The 16,565-nt window shown below is 45.9% G+C and overlaps 1 protein-coding gene across 1 annotated transcript; it reads left to right on the top strand.

The window, feature by feature from the left end:
- The first annotated feature begins 400 nt into the window (after positions 1 to 400).
- Positions 401 to 16,344, top strand: LOC311518288 (sulfotransferase 6B1-like). The gene is made up of 7 exons (XM_084623963.1): positions 401 to 806; positions 4,927 to 5,042; positions 12,996 to 13,085; positions 13,845 to 13,971; positions 14,744 to 14,838; positions 15,541 to 15,697; positions 16,194 to 16,344. Exons 1-7 carry the CDS (start codon positions 611 to 613, stop codon positions 16,322 to 16,324), a joined length of 912 nt encoding a protein of 303 aa, XP_084480089.1. The 5' UTR covers positions 401 to 610; the 3' UTR covers positions 16,325 to 16,344.
- The last annotated feature ends 221 nt before the right edge of the window (positions 16,345 to 16,565 follow it).

Genomic DNA, 16,565 nt, shown 5'->3' with positions numbered 1-16,565 from the left:
TGATTCTACATCAGCAACTCCCCAGGGTGCTTAACAGATACCTTTACCTTCGGTAAAAAGAACAGGAGTACTTGAACTACAGCTTATGCTCAAAATAAAAGCTTATGCTCAAAGAAATTTGTTAGTCTCTAAGGTGCCACAAGTCCTCCTGTTCTTTTTGTGAATACAGACTAACACGGCTGCTACTCTGAAATCTGTCTTTACCTTTGGTGGAAACTTAACAGCCAGTGGGTTAGGTGGAAGAGTATTCCATTCCACATGGAGGCTGAGGGGCTGAAGAAGCACAATTTGTTTCTCACCCTTATCCCACTAGAAGTTTCTCCCATTACAATTCATACCAAAGGAAAGCGCAAGTTAAATGTAATGCTCAACACTGGCTGAAATCCATTACAGTTCATGACGAAGAGTTCACACCAGGAGCCTGTAAGTCAACACTTCTTTTAGTTTGGCTTTCCCTTATTGGACAAGAGAAACAGGGTGAGGCAGCAGAGAAGCCAGTGAGTTCATATGGAAGAGTTCCTTATCAGCCTCCTCCTCCCTCTCCTCCCAAAGAAAACTAGAGACATGGTTTAAGGGCAGAGTCTGGCAAAAGGCAAAGCAAACTCCAACCATGGCTATGAGCAGCTTTGCTAGGGAAATAGATGCAGTTCTTGATGCAGCTGAAGGGAAAAAAACCGAGGAGCTGCTGATCACGTACAAGGGGGTGCTATACCCTAGTACGTTGTGTTGCGCTGAGACCTTCCAAGCATTGGACACCATGGAAGTTAGAAAAGATGATGTGTTCCTAGCTGCTTATCCTAAATGCGGTAAGTCTGGATTTTTTTGGTGCAAAATTGAAAGAAAAGTGCTTAGATGTCAAATATATGTGATCATTTTCTAAGAATGCAGAAAAGCACTGAAATTCAAATGCTACATGCAGTAGTAAATCCTCATTTGTCACAGGGAAACAGTGTGCTTGTGAGCCATGTGTTTTCCTCCTCCGTAATTTCAGATGTGTGTTTAATCTAGCAGCGATAGACATGCTGCTGGCTGTAGTAATTTAAATACAAAGAATCATGCAAGATTATGGTGAGCTTAAATATACAAGTGTCAGGAAATTTTAAGCTTTTGATTCCTATAGTTGCTGTAATTCTGCCTTTTTGTGCCTATGTAGCATTATACCTTCATATATATGGTGAAGAGATGGGGGTCAGTCCACAGAATTCAGAGCCAGAACAGAATCTGAACTGCCCCGAAACTTTGTTAATAACACACTAATGGCAGGCTTAGAGCTGTACACCGGTATAAAGAGGCACGGACCCCATCACTAGTTTAGAACAGACACAGACAAGACAGTTCAGACACAGGTGGGGGAGGGTGCAGGAGCTCCCGTTTGGAGCTCAGGGTGGGGATGTGGGGGTGTGCAGGAGTCAGGGCATGGGGTGTGGGAGGGTGCAGGAGTCAGGGCAGAGGGCTGGGGTCATGAGGGTGTGAGGGAGGTGCAGGAGACAGGGAAGAGGGCTGGGGGTGTGGGCTGGGGTTGCTCCCAGCTCCCTGCCCTGAGCGGCTCACGGCAGGGGGCTGGAGGGGGTATGCCCCCTTCCATGCCCTTCCCCAAGGCCCCGTCCCCACCTCTTCTCTGCTTCCTCATGCCAGCAAACAGCTTATCAGCAGCAGGGAGAGAGAGTGAGTGGGGGAGGGGGAACGCAGCACACTGGGGGAAGAGGCGGGGGAGGGGGGAGCTGGGCTGCCAGCGAAGCCTGCCCTGCAGCAGCAGGACAGAGCCCCGGGAGAAGGCAGCACCAAGCTTCTGCCCCCATAGGAGAGAGCGGGGAGCAGAGAAGAGCAGCCAGGGCCCCTTCCGAGCGTGGGCCCTTTAAATAGCCACTGGAGCCCCACCGCCGCTACCCCAGGGCTCCAGCAGCCAGGCTCTGGTGGAAATGTAAAGGGCCCAGGGCTCCAGCCGCTGCTGGGAGCCCCAGGCCCTTGAAATTGCCGCCTGGGGAAGCTGGTCCACCCTGGTACAGCGCACGGGCTCTTGTCGGTACGCCGTACCGGGGCGTACCGGCTTACTTGCACCTCTGTATGTAGGGTTCTTATTCAGCCAGAATAACACAAATCAGGAAAATCCATGGCTACATTCTCTTAATGTAGCTTAACAGTCAACTGTAAAGAAACAGGAAAGGCATCTCTCATACCTCCAGAGCTCACTGTCCTGGTTTTCATTAGTAACACCCTGTCTCCGCTTCTTGTGAAAATAAATCAGCCCTTTCCTTTTTTATGAGTCTGAGCTTAACTAGGTTCCTGATTGCCCTTGCTGTGGGAGACACTCCCAGCTGGGATAACAAAATCCATAATGGGATTTAACCCTCATGTTCCAACTTGCTGTCCTGCTTGGCAGAATCTTCCCCTCACACACCAGTAGGTTAAGGATGCAATAGCACCACTTTTGGGGGGATACATGTGTCAGGGTTCCCTCCCCACTCTGAACTATAGGGTACAGACGTGGGGACTCGCATGAAAGACCCCCTAAACTTATTTCTACTAGCTTAGGTTAAAAACTCCCCAGGCACAAATTCTCCACTGTACCTTGGGTTTCAGTAACGCTGCGACCACCAAGTGATTTAACAAAGAACCAGGGAAAAGGACCACTTGGAGTTCCTCTTCTCCCAGCAATCCCCCCAAGCGCTTACACCCCCTTTCCTTGGGAGGCTTGAGAATAATATCCTAACCAATTGGTTACAAAATGATCAAAGACCCAAGCCCCTGGGTCTTGGAACAATGGAAAAATCTGTCAGGTTCTTAAAAGAAGGATTTTATTAAAAAAAAGAAAAAGAAAGGTAAAAATCATCTCTGTAAAATCAGTTTGGAAAATACTTTACAGGGTATTCAGATTCAAAACACAGATGATCTGGGCAAAACCTTAAAGTTACAGAAAACAGGAATAAACCTCCCTCTTAGCACAGGGAAAATTCACAAGAAAAACAAAAGATAAACTAATCCGCCTTGCTTGGTTTACCTCTACCGGTTGCAATATTGGAGGCTTGGATTGGGATGGGTTGGAGAAGATGGATTTCTGTCTAGCCCCTCTCAGTCCCAAGAGAGAACAACCACACAAAACAAAGAGCACAAAGAAAACCTTCCCCCCTCCCAAGATTTGAAAGTATCTCCTTTCCGCATTGGTCCTCTTGGTCAGGTGCCAACCAGGCTATCTGAGCTTCTTAATCCCTTCCAGGTAAGGAGGAATTCTAGGCTACCCGTAGCTGTATGGTTATGACAACATGCCATTCAATACCCTTATCGAAGCTGTTCTTAGCCCAAGACTGATGATTTTTTCAGAACACTTGGTAATATTTAGGCTGGTGTCTGTTTGGCCCAGATCCACAAAGGAATGTAGATGCACAAACTCCAGACTTAGGTACCAAAGTCCTAGCTTTAGGCACCATTCCAATTTACAAATCCCCAGTTCAGCTGCTGCCTATGCTATAGACAAACTAAATTTACTCACCACCTCCATTTTTGCTGTAAAAGTCTCCCAGACACCTATGTTTCTTCCTCTGGGCAAATACACTGATGCCTCTGGGAGGCACCCAGATGCCTACCTCACACCTAAGCCCATCATGATCCTCAAGCCAGAGGCAGATAGGCACTGTCCCAGCTATCTCATCTGTAGGGCCTGATCCATTAGGTGTCCTCAGAGGCAGCCTAATTGCACAAAATGACTTGGGGGGGAAGGGGACGGATTATGTTTTTCTAAAAGATATGTTCTAGGAATTCTTTGGGGGATGTTTATGGCCTGTGTTATACAGGAGATCAGACTAGATGATCACAATGATCCCTTCTGGCCTTGGAATCTATGAACCTTTAGCCTAGTGTTTAGGATACTCACCTGGGATATGGAAGATTCCCAGATGAATTCCTCCTCTTCCTGATGAGAAGAAGGAACTTGAACTCGGCTCTCCCAGACTCATGATAGTACCCTTGCAGGGATCGTGTGATTGTTGGACAAAGGCATTCCTCTCCCAGTAATACTCTTTTTTTGCCACAGATAGTTACTCCTGAGCACAGCCCGTGCTCTACTCTTCCCTGCCAACCCAAAAGGAAGCATATGTGTAGTAACTGAGCTGACTGGGGAATAGAGAAAGAGCAGGTGGCAGTTTGAGGATGTTGCAGGGAAACCTTATCTTCACTTCTCTGTTCTTCAGTCTTGCAGCAAAGATCTCCTCCTCCTACATGAAGGAGATTCTGTGTAGCAACAAGATCTGAGTCACTGCACGGCAAGAAAAGACCCACTGCACCAAGTCTCAGAGCCCAGGTCAATTGATTCAGGCTTACAGGACTTGGGACACGGAGCTAAAAATAGCAGTGTAGACATTTGTGCTTGGGCTGGAGCCTGGGCTCTGACACCTTCTTCCCCCACTGTGGGATTTCAAAGCCCAGGCTCCCCTGAACCCAGATGTCTACACTGCTATTTTTAGTACCACGAGCCTGACTCAGTTGACCCAGGCTGTGAGATTCAGTTGACCCAGGCTATTGGTGCCATGGGTTTTTTATTGCAGTGTAGGCATATCCTTACACTGTGTTCACAAGCTGTACATAGCAGAAGCAGCAGCCTTAAAGTGCTTACAAGGGTTGCCATTATATACACATAGGCAATGTAAATAAAGTACAGTTGTGCGGGGGATATATAACTTAACTTGTAATTGCCAAAGCACAGGATTTCATTCTCGCCCCCAATGTTGCATTAAAGAGACACACTCAATGTAAAAATCACACTTCTGTCTGAAAATTGTGTACCTACAACTGTTACAAGCTATATAATGGAACACCTACAAGTTATATGGAGGACTAGTATACTGACTCTTTAGAAAGTTATGCTAGATATTTAACAGGCTACAGTTCTGAAATTCCTGCTTGGCTCCTTCTAACAGTTATTTTATGTTTCAGGAACTAATTGGATTGAACACATTTTAAATGACTTGACATCCGCAGTTCTAAGGAAGGAGGTACCACGAATAAAGCATTTACAAATTCTTGAATTTGGAGTTCCAGAAAAATTTCAGGTCAGCATGGACTAATTCAGGAAGTTTATTTTTAGCATCTAGTATTTTTTTAAATGTCTGTATTTTACAGTATCTCATATAAGTACAAAACACTTTACAGAGTGGGTATACACTTCCATATCAAGTAATTTGAAGTTAATTCTCTCAATTACTTTTTGTATGTGGGAACATGTTATAAAAGATTAAAACACGGGCAAACAAGTGTGATTTGAAATGAAATTGACTTTTGTGTACTAAAAGAACAGAAATTAATTTTAACTCTAATCTGGACCTCCTACTGCTGTATTAGAATTTCCAATCCTTAGTGTCAATTTTGAGTGCAATATTTTAAAAATCTTTTGAGAAGAAAAGGTTAATGAAGTCATTAGCTGATTATTTCTGATTTCTATCCATCCTAGTTTAAGGTGTGACTTTTCCAAAGTGAAGTCGAGCCTATGCCTAAGGGCTTGGCTACACTTGCAGATGCAGAGTGCTGGGAGTTAAACCGGCCTTTGGAGACCGCAGCAGGGAAAACGCTGCCGTGTGTTTACACAATCAGCTGCAAGCCCAGTGGTGTGGCCACATTAGTAGCTCTTGCAACGCCACCGAGAGCAGTGCATTGTGGTAGCTATCCCAATGTGTCAGTGGCTGCAGCGTGCTTTTCAAATGGAGGAGGGGGTGGAGTGGAGTGTGACACTTGTGTTGTGTGTATGTCGGGGGAGAGACAGTGTGTTTTGGGGGGCAGTGTGTGTCAGCATGCTGTCCTGTAAGTTCAGATGGCAGCAGACCCCCCCAACCCCCACCTCTTTCTCACACACACGTGCCTGGGCAGCAGTGGCATTCCACAGTAATGGTTTGCTTTGTGTCCCGGAGAAGATAAACATGCCGGCTGTCAGAAATGGAGCTTTGAAAGGGGATATCCGCTTGCCTGCAGCCATTACAAGCTACATACCACACAGACTATGCTGACAGCTTGTGCCACACCCTCTCAAAGAAACTGCGGAACCACCTGATCAACATCCTCTACAGCAAACAGGGAAAGATTAAGAATGAGCTCTCAAAACTGGATACTCTCATAAAAAACCAACCTTCCAGAGTTCAAAACAATGAGAAGAGTGGCCACTTGACTTCAGGGGATTATGAGATGTTTCCGGAGGCCAATCCCCGTGCAGTAATGCAACACGTCTCTCAGCAAGCTTTATGCTTCTCGTGGAGGTGGATTGCCAGGAGCGCTCCAGCTGCAGAGTCCAGGCGCTCTAAGTGCCTTGCCAGTGTGGACACCCAGGGCCGTCCCTACCCATAAGCAACGTACGCAGCTGCTTAGGGCACCAGCAGATTTGGGGCACTAAATTTCCTGGTGACCTAAGCAGCTGCGTGCTGCTCCAGGCCCTGCTCCGCCTCTTCCCCATGGCCTCCTCCTCTGCTCCGCCTGGCTTCTTCCCACTCCTGCTCTGCCCCAGCCCCGCCCCCACTCCACCCCTTCCCCAAAGCCCCTGCCCCTGCTCCACCCCAGCCCCCTCCCCACTCCCCTGAGGACTGCAAGGAGTTGGGCCCGCACTTACCAGCGGCAATAAGTAGAGCGACCCGGCCACAGCCTGCTCCGCTCCGCTGGCTCCCAGCCACACTGCCGGTGCGTGCTGCGGGGCTGTTCCCCCCCGGGCCCCAAGGCTGGGAGCCCAGGGAGCAGAGCAGAGTGGGCTGGGGCCGGGTCACTCCACTTCCCGCCACCCCATAAGTGTGGGGTCGGGCCTGACTGCCCTGTACTCACCGGGTGGCAGGAAGTGGGGTGAGGGGTGAGGGGGGCCTGTGTAGGGCACCAAAATGGCTAGGGATGGCCCTGTGGACACCTCAGAAGTTAGGATGCCTGGGGCCGATATAATGCACTCTAACTTGCAAGTGTAGCCAAGCCCTACGTCTTTGCAAGGTCAGGGGAATGTGTGACTCTAACAGTGTATATGGCTGTGTGTGTGTCTATATGTTATAATTGCAAACCATGAGTAGTAACACCTGATGGACTGTTACTTTTCTTTATGTGGTTTTATAAGTAATGCACAAGATTGGGAGACAGAGTTAGGAGACCTGTGTCTGGCTTCAGGCGAGACATTTCATCTCTCCTCTATCAGTTGCCTCATTTGTAAAACAGAGATATTATTTATTTTTGTCACAGAGGTGCTGTGAGACTTAATTAATTACCGTTTGAAACTATTTAAGAACCTCAGTTAAGAGATCATATGGGCTGACAGCAATGGAGCAAAACCTGGGTAAAATCTGAGACAGTGTTGCAGGACTAAGGGTACGTCTATGCTGGCAGAGTTACTGTGCCGGCAGTTTCAGCGCCGCTTAGAGAGCATTGACGAGAAACTGCTGTTGTGTGTTCACACCGTCAGCTGCTTGCGTAACAGTGTGTTCACACTTGTGGCACTTGCAGTGGTATTCGGAGCGGTGCACTCTGGGCAGCTATCCCACAGAGCATCTCTTCTGCTACTAAGAGTTGTGGGAAGGCGGAGGGGGTCGCGGGGCATCCTGGGTCCTCTCCCAATGCCCTGTAATGCATTGCTTCGCATCCCAGCAATCCCTGTGCTTCCGTCTGCATTTGGCGCCATCTTTCAAAGGTTTGTGTACTGCGTGCCCTGCCTCTTCGGTCTGCAGGAATGGATCCCGCACTGTTGACCAATATGCTGCTCGCTCTGACCAACACGTCATGAGCGGCAGTGGAGTTATTCCTTAAACTACAAAGGCAAGAGGAATCTGACATTGATCTCACCACGCGTAGTAACTATGACACGAGATTGCTTGTGGCATTCACGGAGGTGCTGACCACAGTGGAATGCTGCTTTTGGGCTCGGGAAACAAGCACTGAGTGGTGGGATCATCCTGCACGTTTCAGATGATGAGCAGTGGCTGCAGAACTTTCGGTTGAGGAAAGCCACATTCTTGGGACTGTGTGATGAACTCATACCAGCCCTGTGGTGCAAGGATACAAGAATGAGCGCTGCCCTGCTGTTGGAGAAGCGCGTGGCGAGTGCACTGTGTAAGTGGGCTATTCCAGACTGCTACCAATTGGTCACTAACCAGTTCGGAGTGGGAAAGTCAACAGTTGGACTCAGGTTGACAGAAGTGTGCAGGGCCATTAACCACATCCTGCTCCACAAGACTGTGACTCTGGGCAACATGCATAACATTGTGGATGGCTTTGCACAAATGGACTTCCCTAACTGCGGAGGGGCGACAGATGGCACGCATATTCCAATTCTGGCACAAGACCAACTAGCCACTGAGTACATTTATCGGAAGGGGTATTTCTCTATGGTTCTTCAGGTGCTTGTGGATCACCGTGGGTGTTTCACGGACGTTAACGCATGACATATACACCTTTCGGAACACTGGCCTATTCAGGAAGCTGCAAGCAGGGACTTTATCCCCAGACCAGAAGATCACCGTAGGGGAAGTCAAAATGCCCACTGTGATCCTGGGAGACCCCGCCTACCCCTTAATGCTGTGGCCTATGAAGCCATACATGGGACACCTGGACAGCAGCAAGGAGCGGTTCAACAACAGGCTGAGCAAGTGCAGAATGACTGTTAAGTATGCTTTTGGCCATTTAAAGGCCCGCTGGCGCTGCCTCTATGGGAGGCTGTACCTGGCCGATGACAATATTCCTATGCTTATAGCTGCGTGCTGTACACGCTATAGTATTTGTGAAGGGAAGGGTGAAAGCTTGACACAGGGCTGGACCACTAAGGCTCAGTGCCTGGAGGCTGAATTTGAACAGTCAGAGACCAGGGCTATTAGAGGGGCGCAGCATGGGTCCATAGGATCAGGGATGCCTTGAGGGAGCAATTTGAAGCTGAAAGCCACTAAGATTTGTTGCTATGCTCAGGAGTGCAGTTCTTGTAATGCCAGGAGGTGATTGTGATTGGTGCAGACGATGCACTATGAAAGTGTAAGGAAACTGCCTGTTCCTTTGTGGGGCTCTCTTTGCTTTCAATTAATGGAATAAAGATTGCTTTCACACCAAAACAATTATCTTATTAAAAAACAACCGGAGGAGAGAGACAAACAAAAAAACACATCAGCACTGTGAGGGCTGGGGGAAGGGAGGGTCCCAGGATTGTTAAAGATTTGGGTATGTCCAGGTATCATATCCAACCTTCTCCTTTGGAGTACAGTGCAGCGGGTACTGTACTTCAGTAGGGCTAAACTCAAGAGGGACGAGTGTTGAGTGCAGTGGGTACTGGGAGTCCGGAGGGCTGGACTGTGGCGGGGCAGGAGTGGAATGCAGCGGGTACAGACTAGAGCCAGGAGGTTGATAAGAGTGTGTTGGCGGTGTCTGGGGGAGGGCGTGCATGGGAAAGAGTTTTGTGACAGTGGCTGCAGGGGAGGGTGAGCGAGGAGCTGCTCAGTTTGCAGTGCTAGTAATGCCTAGAGTGTGTCCGCTTGGCGCTCCATAACGTTTAATAGCCACTCCGTAGCTTCGTTCTGGAGCTCCACGTTCTCCTTTCAGTCCCTCTTCTCACTGTCCCTCCACTCCTTCAATTCTTGTGTTTCGGCTGCAGAATGCATCATGACCTCATGCAGAAAGTCCTCTGTAGTTCTTCAGGGCTGCTTTCTAATTCTGTGCAGCCTTTTAGCCGGTGATAACAAACAGGGAGGCTGGGCTCCCAAGGTCATATCTGTGAAGCCAAAATGCAACATTTTACAGAAGCAACACACAGACCACTGATTTAAAACCCAGCCACAGTTCACATACCTGTCACTAACTGGCTGACCCCAGGCAAGCACACATGAGCCACAACCCCCAAAATGGTGAGTAACTGTAGGGGCAGGGGAAATCAGTGTTCCAGAACTGTACTGTACACTGGACATGTGGCTCTTGGGGAGAACCAGCACTGTATGGGGGGGCCTTATAATCATTACTATCCCCACATTTTCCACAGGCTGTGTTCGTTATGGAAGATATCTCGCTGCTGAGGGTTAGAAGGGAATCAAGGGAGGGTCTTCTCCAAGACTGCGGCTTCCGCCCTGGTCCTTATGTGGCTCGCCTGTGTGTGGCAATGATCCGTCCCCCCATCCTAGTGATGGCAGAGTGGCGCGGGAAAGTTACCCTTAATGGGGCAAGAAATCAAGCAGCTCTGCCAAAGAACCTGTGGCAGCGGATTGCCCAGTATCTCCATGAGATCTCTGAGGCAGATTCCGGTGAAGTGAGGGAGTCAATCAACACCCTGTTCCGCCGCTCAGACTAGGCATTTGGTGGTATGCACATCATACAGATGCAAACCTGCTTTCTGCAACCCTTCTGCCCCCAACAACTCACTTCAGCGATTCCCAAAATCAAATCCACTTATCAGGGGCCTCCTCTCCTGTTTGCACTTTGCCAAGATCCGACAGCTGTGACTGGCTAACCTCCCGTGGGGTAGAGAAGAGCTCCAGGCTGCATGCATCTCTGACCTCCGAGTTGTCCTCTGCCTCTGGGTCTCCCTCCCCCTCCACAGCTCCTGCACTTTGACCCTGCGTTCCACAGTTCCTGCACTTTGACCCTGCATTGTAGTGTGTCCTGGTCATGGCCCCTTTCTGTCATGCATCGTGAAATCTGTCCGTAGGTATCATAATTCCTACAGCTGGAGCGCAGCTGGGACTGGACAGCCTCCTCTCCCCAAATGCCGATGAGGTCCAGCAGCTCGACATTGCTCCAAGCAAGAGATCACCTGGTGCGTGGAGCTGCATGGTCACCTGGAGAGATGCGCTGAGACCACTGCAGGCGTCACCGAGCAAACAGGAAGGGGACTTTCAGAATTCCCAAGGAATTTACGAGGTGGGGATGACGCTTGGTCACCTGAGGGCAGGGCAGTCAAGTTCAAACCGAAGACCAGAGAGGTGAGGACAGGCATCGTGGGACACCTCCCGGAGGCCAGTCGCAGCACGTAATCGACCAGGAGGTCTACACTGGCGCCGTGGCGCTGTAGCCCGGGTGCAGAAAGCTCTACACCTCTTGTCAGGGTGGTTTTTTTGCAGCGCTGCAACTGCACAGTTTCTGCACACCCAGTGGCGTGGCCGTGCGTGCACCTCGGGAGTTACAGCGCAGAAAGCTGCTTTACTCCGCAGAAACTTGCCAGTGTAGACAAGGCCTAAGGGAAAATCCCTAAACAGGAGGAACTGGTGTACAGCAGGAAAAGCAGTGGCTATTACAAGATACAAGGGAGTAGCCAATATAGCCTGTTGTTCTCCAGTTTAGTACATGAGAAAATTCACTGCTCATGCTTATCTCTTCCATGATCTACCCTGGAACTCTGCTCTACAGTGCACAGGAGGGTGTGGAGTCCCTCTGTGTTTACGTGTGTGTTTTCTGCAGCGGCAGCCACCGGTGCATGTTCTTTTTCTGTTGCTTTGGGCCTAAATATTGCCACATAAAATGGCACAAAAGCTCGCCTTTATAATTATAATGAATTAAGAGCAAGAACAATGCAAACAGCTTTCTTTTTTTAACTATCTGGCCTACGTATGCCACCTGCCTTGTGACTATTTTGAAATCTGCTAAAAATGATAGAATTCTGCAGAAACTAGGCTTTAATAACAATGCCATCTAGATGACATTATGAAGGATGAGAAGAACCAAGAAGAGAGACTACAATTTAACAATTACCAATAAAAATTCTTTCCATGCAAAATAGATGTTTAGATCAAATTTACACTGTGACAGACTGGATCACAGAAATCCCTTTGGGACTGCCAACTGATGTGCTGACACTACCCAAGAGCCTGGTTCCCATGGCAGCTTAGGACTTGCGTGTCCTGCCTGGTTTGAGCCAGACATGCTAGCCTGCTGCAAACCCAGACCCAGGTCTGAACCACGTCCCCTAAACGCTGCAGGCGTAACTGAAAACAGCTTAAGAAGTGTTCCTGTCTCTAACACTCAGATGCCCAGATCCCAATGGGGTCCAAACACCAAATAAATCCGTTTTACCCCATATAAAGCTTATACAGGGTAAACTCATAAATTGTTTGCCCTCTATAACACTGATAGAGAGATATGCACAGCTGTGTGCCCCCACAGGTATTAATACATACTCTGGGGGAATTAATAAGTAAAAAGTGATTTTATTAAATACAAAAAGTAGGATTTAAGTGGTTCCAAGTAATAACAGACAGAACAAAGTAAATGACCAAACAAAATAAAATAAAACACGCAAGCCTGTGCCTAATACAGGAAGAAAGTGATTACAGATGAAATCTTACTCTCAGAGATGTTCCAGTAAGCTTCTTTTACAGACTAGTCTCTTTCTAGTCTGGATCCAGCATTCACTCACCCCTGCTATTGTTACCTTCCTTTGCTCCAGTTTCTTTCAGGTATCCTTTGGGGGTGGAGGGCTATCTCTTGAGCCAGCTGAAGACAAAATGGAGGGGTTGAAATAGACTTTCTCTTGTGGGTGGACACACCCTCCCCGATATAGAAACCAGATACAAAATGGAGTTTTGGAGTCACATGGGCAAGTCACATGTCCATGCATGACTCAGAACTTACAGGTGGCAGCCATTGTTCACATGCTACCTTCAACGTCCTCAGGTAGACTTCTTATGTGGATTGAAGTCTTCCAAGAACCATTGTCTGTTAAGTGTTTCTTGACTGGGCACTTAACTTGCAAATTCCTTTCTAAAGAAGCTGACCAAATGTCTTACTAAGGTGACTTACAATCAAACAAGTACACAGCCAACATTCATAACTTCGAGAACAAAAACGATACATGCATACAAATAGGATGAATATATTCAGTAGATCATAATCTTTGCAGAGATATGTTACATGGCCTATTTAGCATAAAACATATTCTAGTTATGTCATATTTACTTTCATAAGCATATTTCCATAAAACATTATGGGGTGCAATGTCACATACACATATTATAAATTGTCAACATATTCGAGGTAGATATGTTGTGATTCCTTTTTTTTCACATATACTTTTTGTTTTCATTTAGAAAATAAAAAGTTTACCTTCGCCACGTCTTTTTACCACACATCTCCATTATGATAATATTCCCAAGGCTGTTTTGGGGAGTAACGCAAAGGTAAGTGAGCATTTTAATATTTGATATTATTCACTTTCCAAGCAACTCCCAGTTTTCCTCTGGCAAAAGTTCTCTACAGGATTGCCTGGAAAACAGGAATTCAGTTTCACAAAAAAATTCAAGGTTACAGCATTTGGTTTTGTTCGGCATTGGGATGTAACCAAGAACGGTGGAATTTTTTTTGTGAAAAAACAGATTGAGGAGAGCAAGGACTTGAACCTGGGTCTCTGATGTTCCAGGTTAATGCCGTAACTGTTGGGATTTTGGCTATTCTGAGATAGATGTGTGTGTGTATGCCTCTCTCTCCCTCCCATTTTAACCAGAAATGAATAAATTTCTGGGAAAACTTTTGGCCAGTCAGCATTTTCTGGTGAAAACCATTTCACTGGAAAATTCCTGACCAACTCTAGTTCTCTACTTGGCTTTTTCAGATCCCACAATCTGACATCTTTCACTAGAAAAGTGGAATTCAGTTTTTACTGGTTGTTGTTTGTAATTCACACAAAGGTCAAATCTTAGATCCCAGCCCTGCAAGGTGAGCTGTATAGGATAGCCCTTATTGCTCCATGGAACCCCCATGAAGTCATAGGGGCTCCAAGCAGGTGTAAGGTCTCTCCACACAAATCAATTTGCAGGATTGGGGCCTCACTTTCCAAATTTCAGTTCCTGTAAGAGCTGATACGTTTTTAATGCAGGACCCTTGAGATCAAAGGTTACCTTAAAATACCAAAGACTCATGTGCCTTTGCTGTTTTAAAAGGTACTGGTGTTACTTCGAAATCCAAAAGATGCAGCTGTATCCTATTACCACTTCTACAACAAAAATCCTGGGCTTCCAAATGTCAGCTCCTGGGATGAGTTCTTTCAGAAGTTCATGAGTGGAGAAGGTACAGTTATTAGATCTTTGCTATGTTTCTTAGTGGCGTTTATAAACACTCTAGTACAGTGTTCTCAACTCTTCTTTGGTCTGCAGTCCAAAAAGGGAGTCTGCGATCATCATGTAAAAACTAATCCCAAATGGATTCAAACTAATGATCTGGGTTGGGGAGGGCAGGGGAGCTGGTGCTAAGGAGTCAAAGGTGCTTCACTCTTCTTCAACCCTGAGCAATGCTCAGCACTCGGAGCATTGCTGTGGAGATATTCAAATGGTCAGGATGGTGCAGTATACAGGGATTCCACTTCATCCCCAGCACATAAAGGGTAAACTCCAGCTTTCCTTTTCTTTCTGGCAGGCATTATCCTTCTTGCGATTTCACATCTTAACAACTAGATTTATGAGTGAGTTTCTCCCCCTTTGTTCTCAGCTACTTACTGATTACTACAAAATGTATTCAAGAATTAATTTGTTGTAAACAGATTTTTTTTGAAACTTGTCATGTAGAAACGGTATAGCTTGATTATGTAAAAATAGTTGGAAGAAGAAAGTGAAAAGTCAAGTCTGGAGTGAATGACTTCCAAAATAACATCTGTCCCCTCCTCCCCCCAAAGAAAAAGAAAAAGGAAAAAAAAAGAACTAAGAACAGAGTACTGAAGGATTAGACGATCTAAGCTCTCCAGGACTCTATGTTGAAGTTAGCCTGTACATTTCATCTTGGGGCAATTTAAATATACTTTAAATTATCTTCTGTTTTTGACCTGTCTGCCTTAACTTCATTTTAGTCTGCTGGAGCTCATATTTTGACTATGCTCTTGCCTGGAACAAACACATGGATAAAGAGAATATCATGATCATCACCTATGAAGAAATGAAAGAGGTAAATATGTGTAGAAAGTTAAAAATGGAAAAGACTTATTAGGTCTTGTACTCAGTTCTGATACAGAATTGCTCCCTTCAGTATATTCTCAAGCATCTTGTCCCATCCAGTTTTCATTTTGTCCCAGGCAAAACTTTATTGTGCAGAGAACAGGTATATGATGTTGCAGCCTGTTTTCCCACTGGCTACTAGGCCTTCTATCTTTAGCCCAGCTCCCTCCTCAAGCACGACAGCCTTGATCCTGCAACATTAAGCACGTGCATGAGAGTGGTCCCATTGACTTCAGTGAGACTGTTCATGTGTTTAAAGTTCAGCATGTCCATGTTAGCAGTTTGAGGATCTTAAACTGTAAATTCTCTGGGTTAGGTAATGCCAATGCTTATATAGAACAATACTAATTGATGTGGCTAGATAAATGTTATCAGTAGTAATTAATACTAAAATAAAGAGATCCATGCAGAAGATTGAGAGCATTCACTTAACACATTGCCATTTGGGAAGGGAGGCACATTCCAAAATCTTATCAAAAGTAACCACCATTCCTGCAACCTCCTGCTGCTGAACTGAATATATTTCTCTAATGTTCTGCCCTTTGTAAGGATGAGAATATTATCAACTACATTCATTTGACAAGATAGAGGGAAAATGTCTGGCATGTTTGCTTTAACTTATACATAACTCTATCGCATTTTTGTTTTTCAGAACTTACCTCAAGGAGTAAAACAAATAGCTGAATTTTTGGGGTTCTCTCTGCCTGAGGAGAAGATTCAGTCTATTGCAGAGAATGCCACCTTTGAATCAATGAGCAATAAATCCCAAGAAACACATGGAAAATTTGGTCCCATCCTTTTCAGAAAAGGTACATTTATACAGAGCGACGATAGGCCTAGAGTTTAGAACAGGTATCCAAATTGGTCAGGGGAGCTAATTAACATTTAAAAGGCTTGATAAGATGCATGACTGTTGTGACCATTTCAGGAGGTCCCAAATGCAGAACTAATGCATTTAATTCATAGCTGATAAAGAATTTTCTTCTCCTGAAAATGGACATCCCTAGCTAGATGATCACTCAGGCACTGAATGCTGTTCTTTCAAAATATGAGCTCTGTGGAAAATACCTTGGTTGTAAAAGGTGCATGCATATATACCTGTAAAATTTAGTGCAAAGGGTTTTCTTTAACCTAAAATTTTAAGAACACCATCCACATTGAAGCCTCATATTGATTTGAAATGTGGCAATAAGTTCAGTCATTCCAACTGTTTGTGTCAGCATTTCATTGTTATCTACCGCTACCTGACAGGTGATCTTATACTTCCAGGAATATTTATGAGTTTATTTCATTGTTCTTTTGCAGGTACTGTTGGAGATTGGAAGAATCTGTTCACTGAAGCTCAAAGCCAAGAAATGGATGCCAAATTTGAAGAATGTTTAGCAGGAACGAAACTGGGAGCCAGGCTAAAATATGATAAATACTGCAAATATTAAATCCTTGAATATCAGAATGACATTAGCATTTACTCAGAAACATCATCTATTTTACTACCTTTTGTTTGAGAATGTAGAGATTAAAATAATTAGCCTTTCACGCAAGAATTTTCACACAAAAAACAACCAAACCCAAGACACAGTAAATAAGGCTAGTGGTCCAAATACTGCCCATCTGTGACTTATTTAGGCTTAGAATCTCCTGTGCATAGTGGCACATGAGGCAACCCACTTTTCCTAC

The sequence above is a fragment of the Lepidochelys olivacea genome, assembly GCF_965140295.1.
Source record: "Lepidochelys olivacea isolate rLepOli2 genome assembly, chromosome: 3".
Taxonomy (NCBI): domain Eukaryota; kingdom Metazoa; phylum Chordata; order Testudines; family Cheloniidae; genus Lepidochelys; species Lepidochelys olivacea.
The sequence above is the reverse complement of the archived record's forward strand: the minus strand, read 5'-3'. Positions and strand labels throughout refer to the sequence as shown.

Excerpts from the sequence above, each read along its gene's own strand:
- LOC311518288 (XM_084623963.1), top strand. The coding sequence starts at position 611 with ATGGCTATGAGCAGCTTTGCTAGGGAAATAGATGCAGTTCTTGATGCA. Across the intron at positions 5,043-12,995 it reads GAGTTCCAGAAAAATTTCAG|AAAATAAAAAGTTTACCTTC; the intron begins GTCAGCATGGAC and ends GTTTTCATTTAG. Across the intron at positions 14,839-15,540 it reads CCTATGAAGAAATGAAAGAG|AACTTACCTCAAGGAGTAAA; the intron begins GTAAATATGTGT and ends TTTGTTTTTCAG.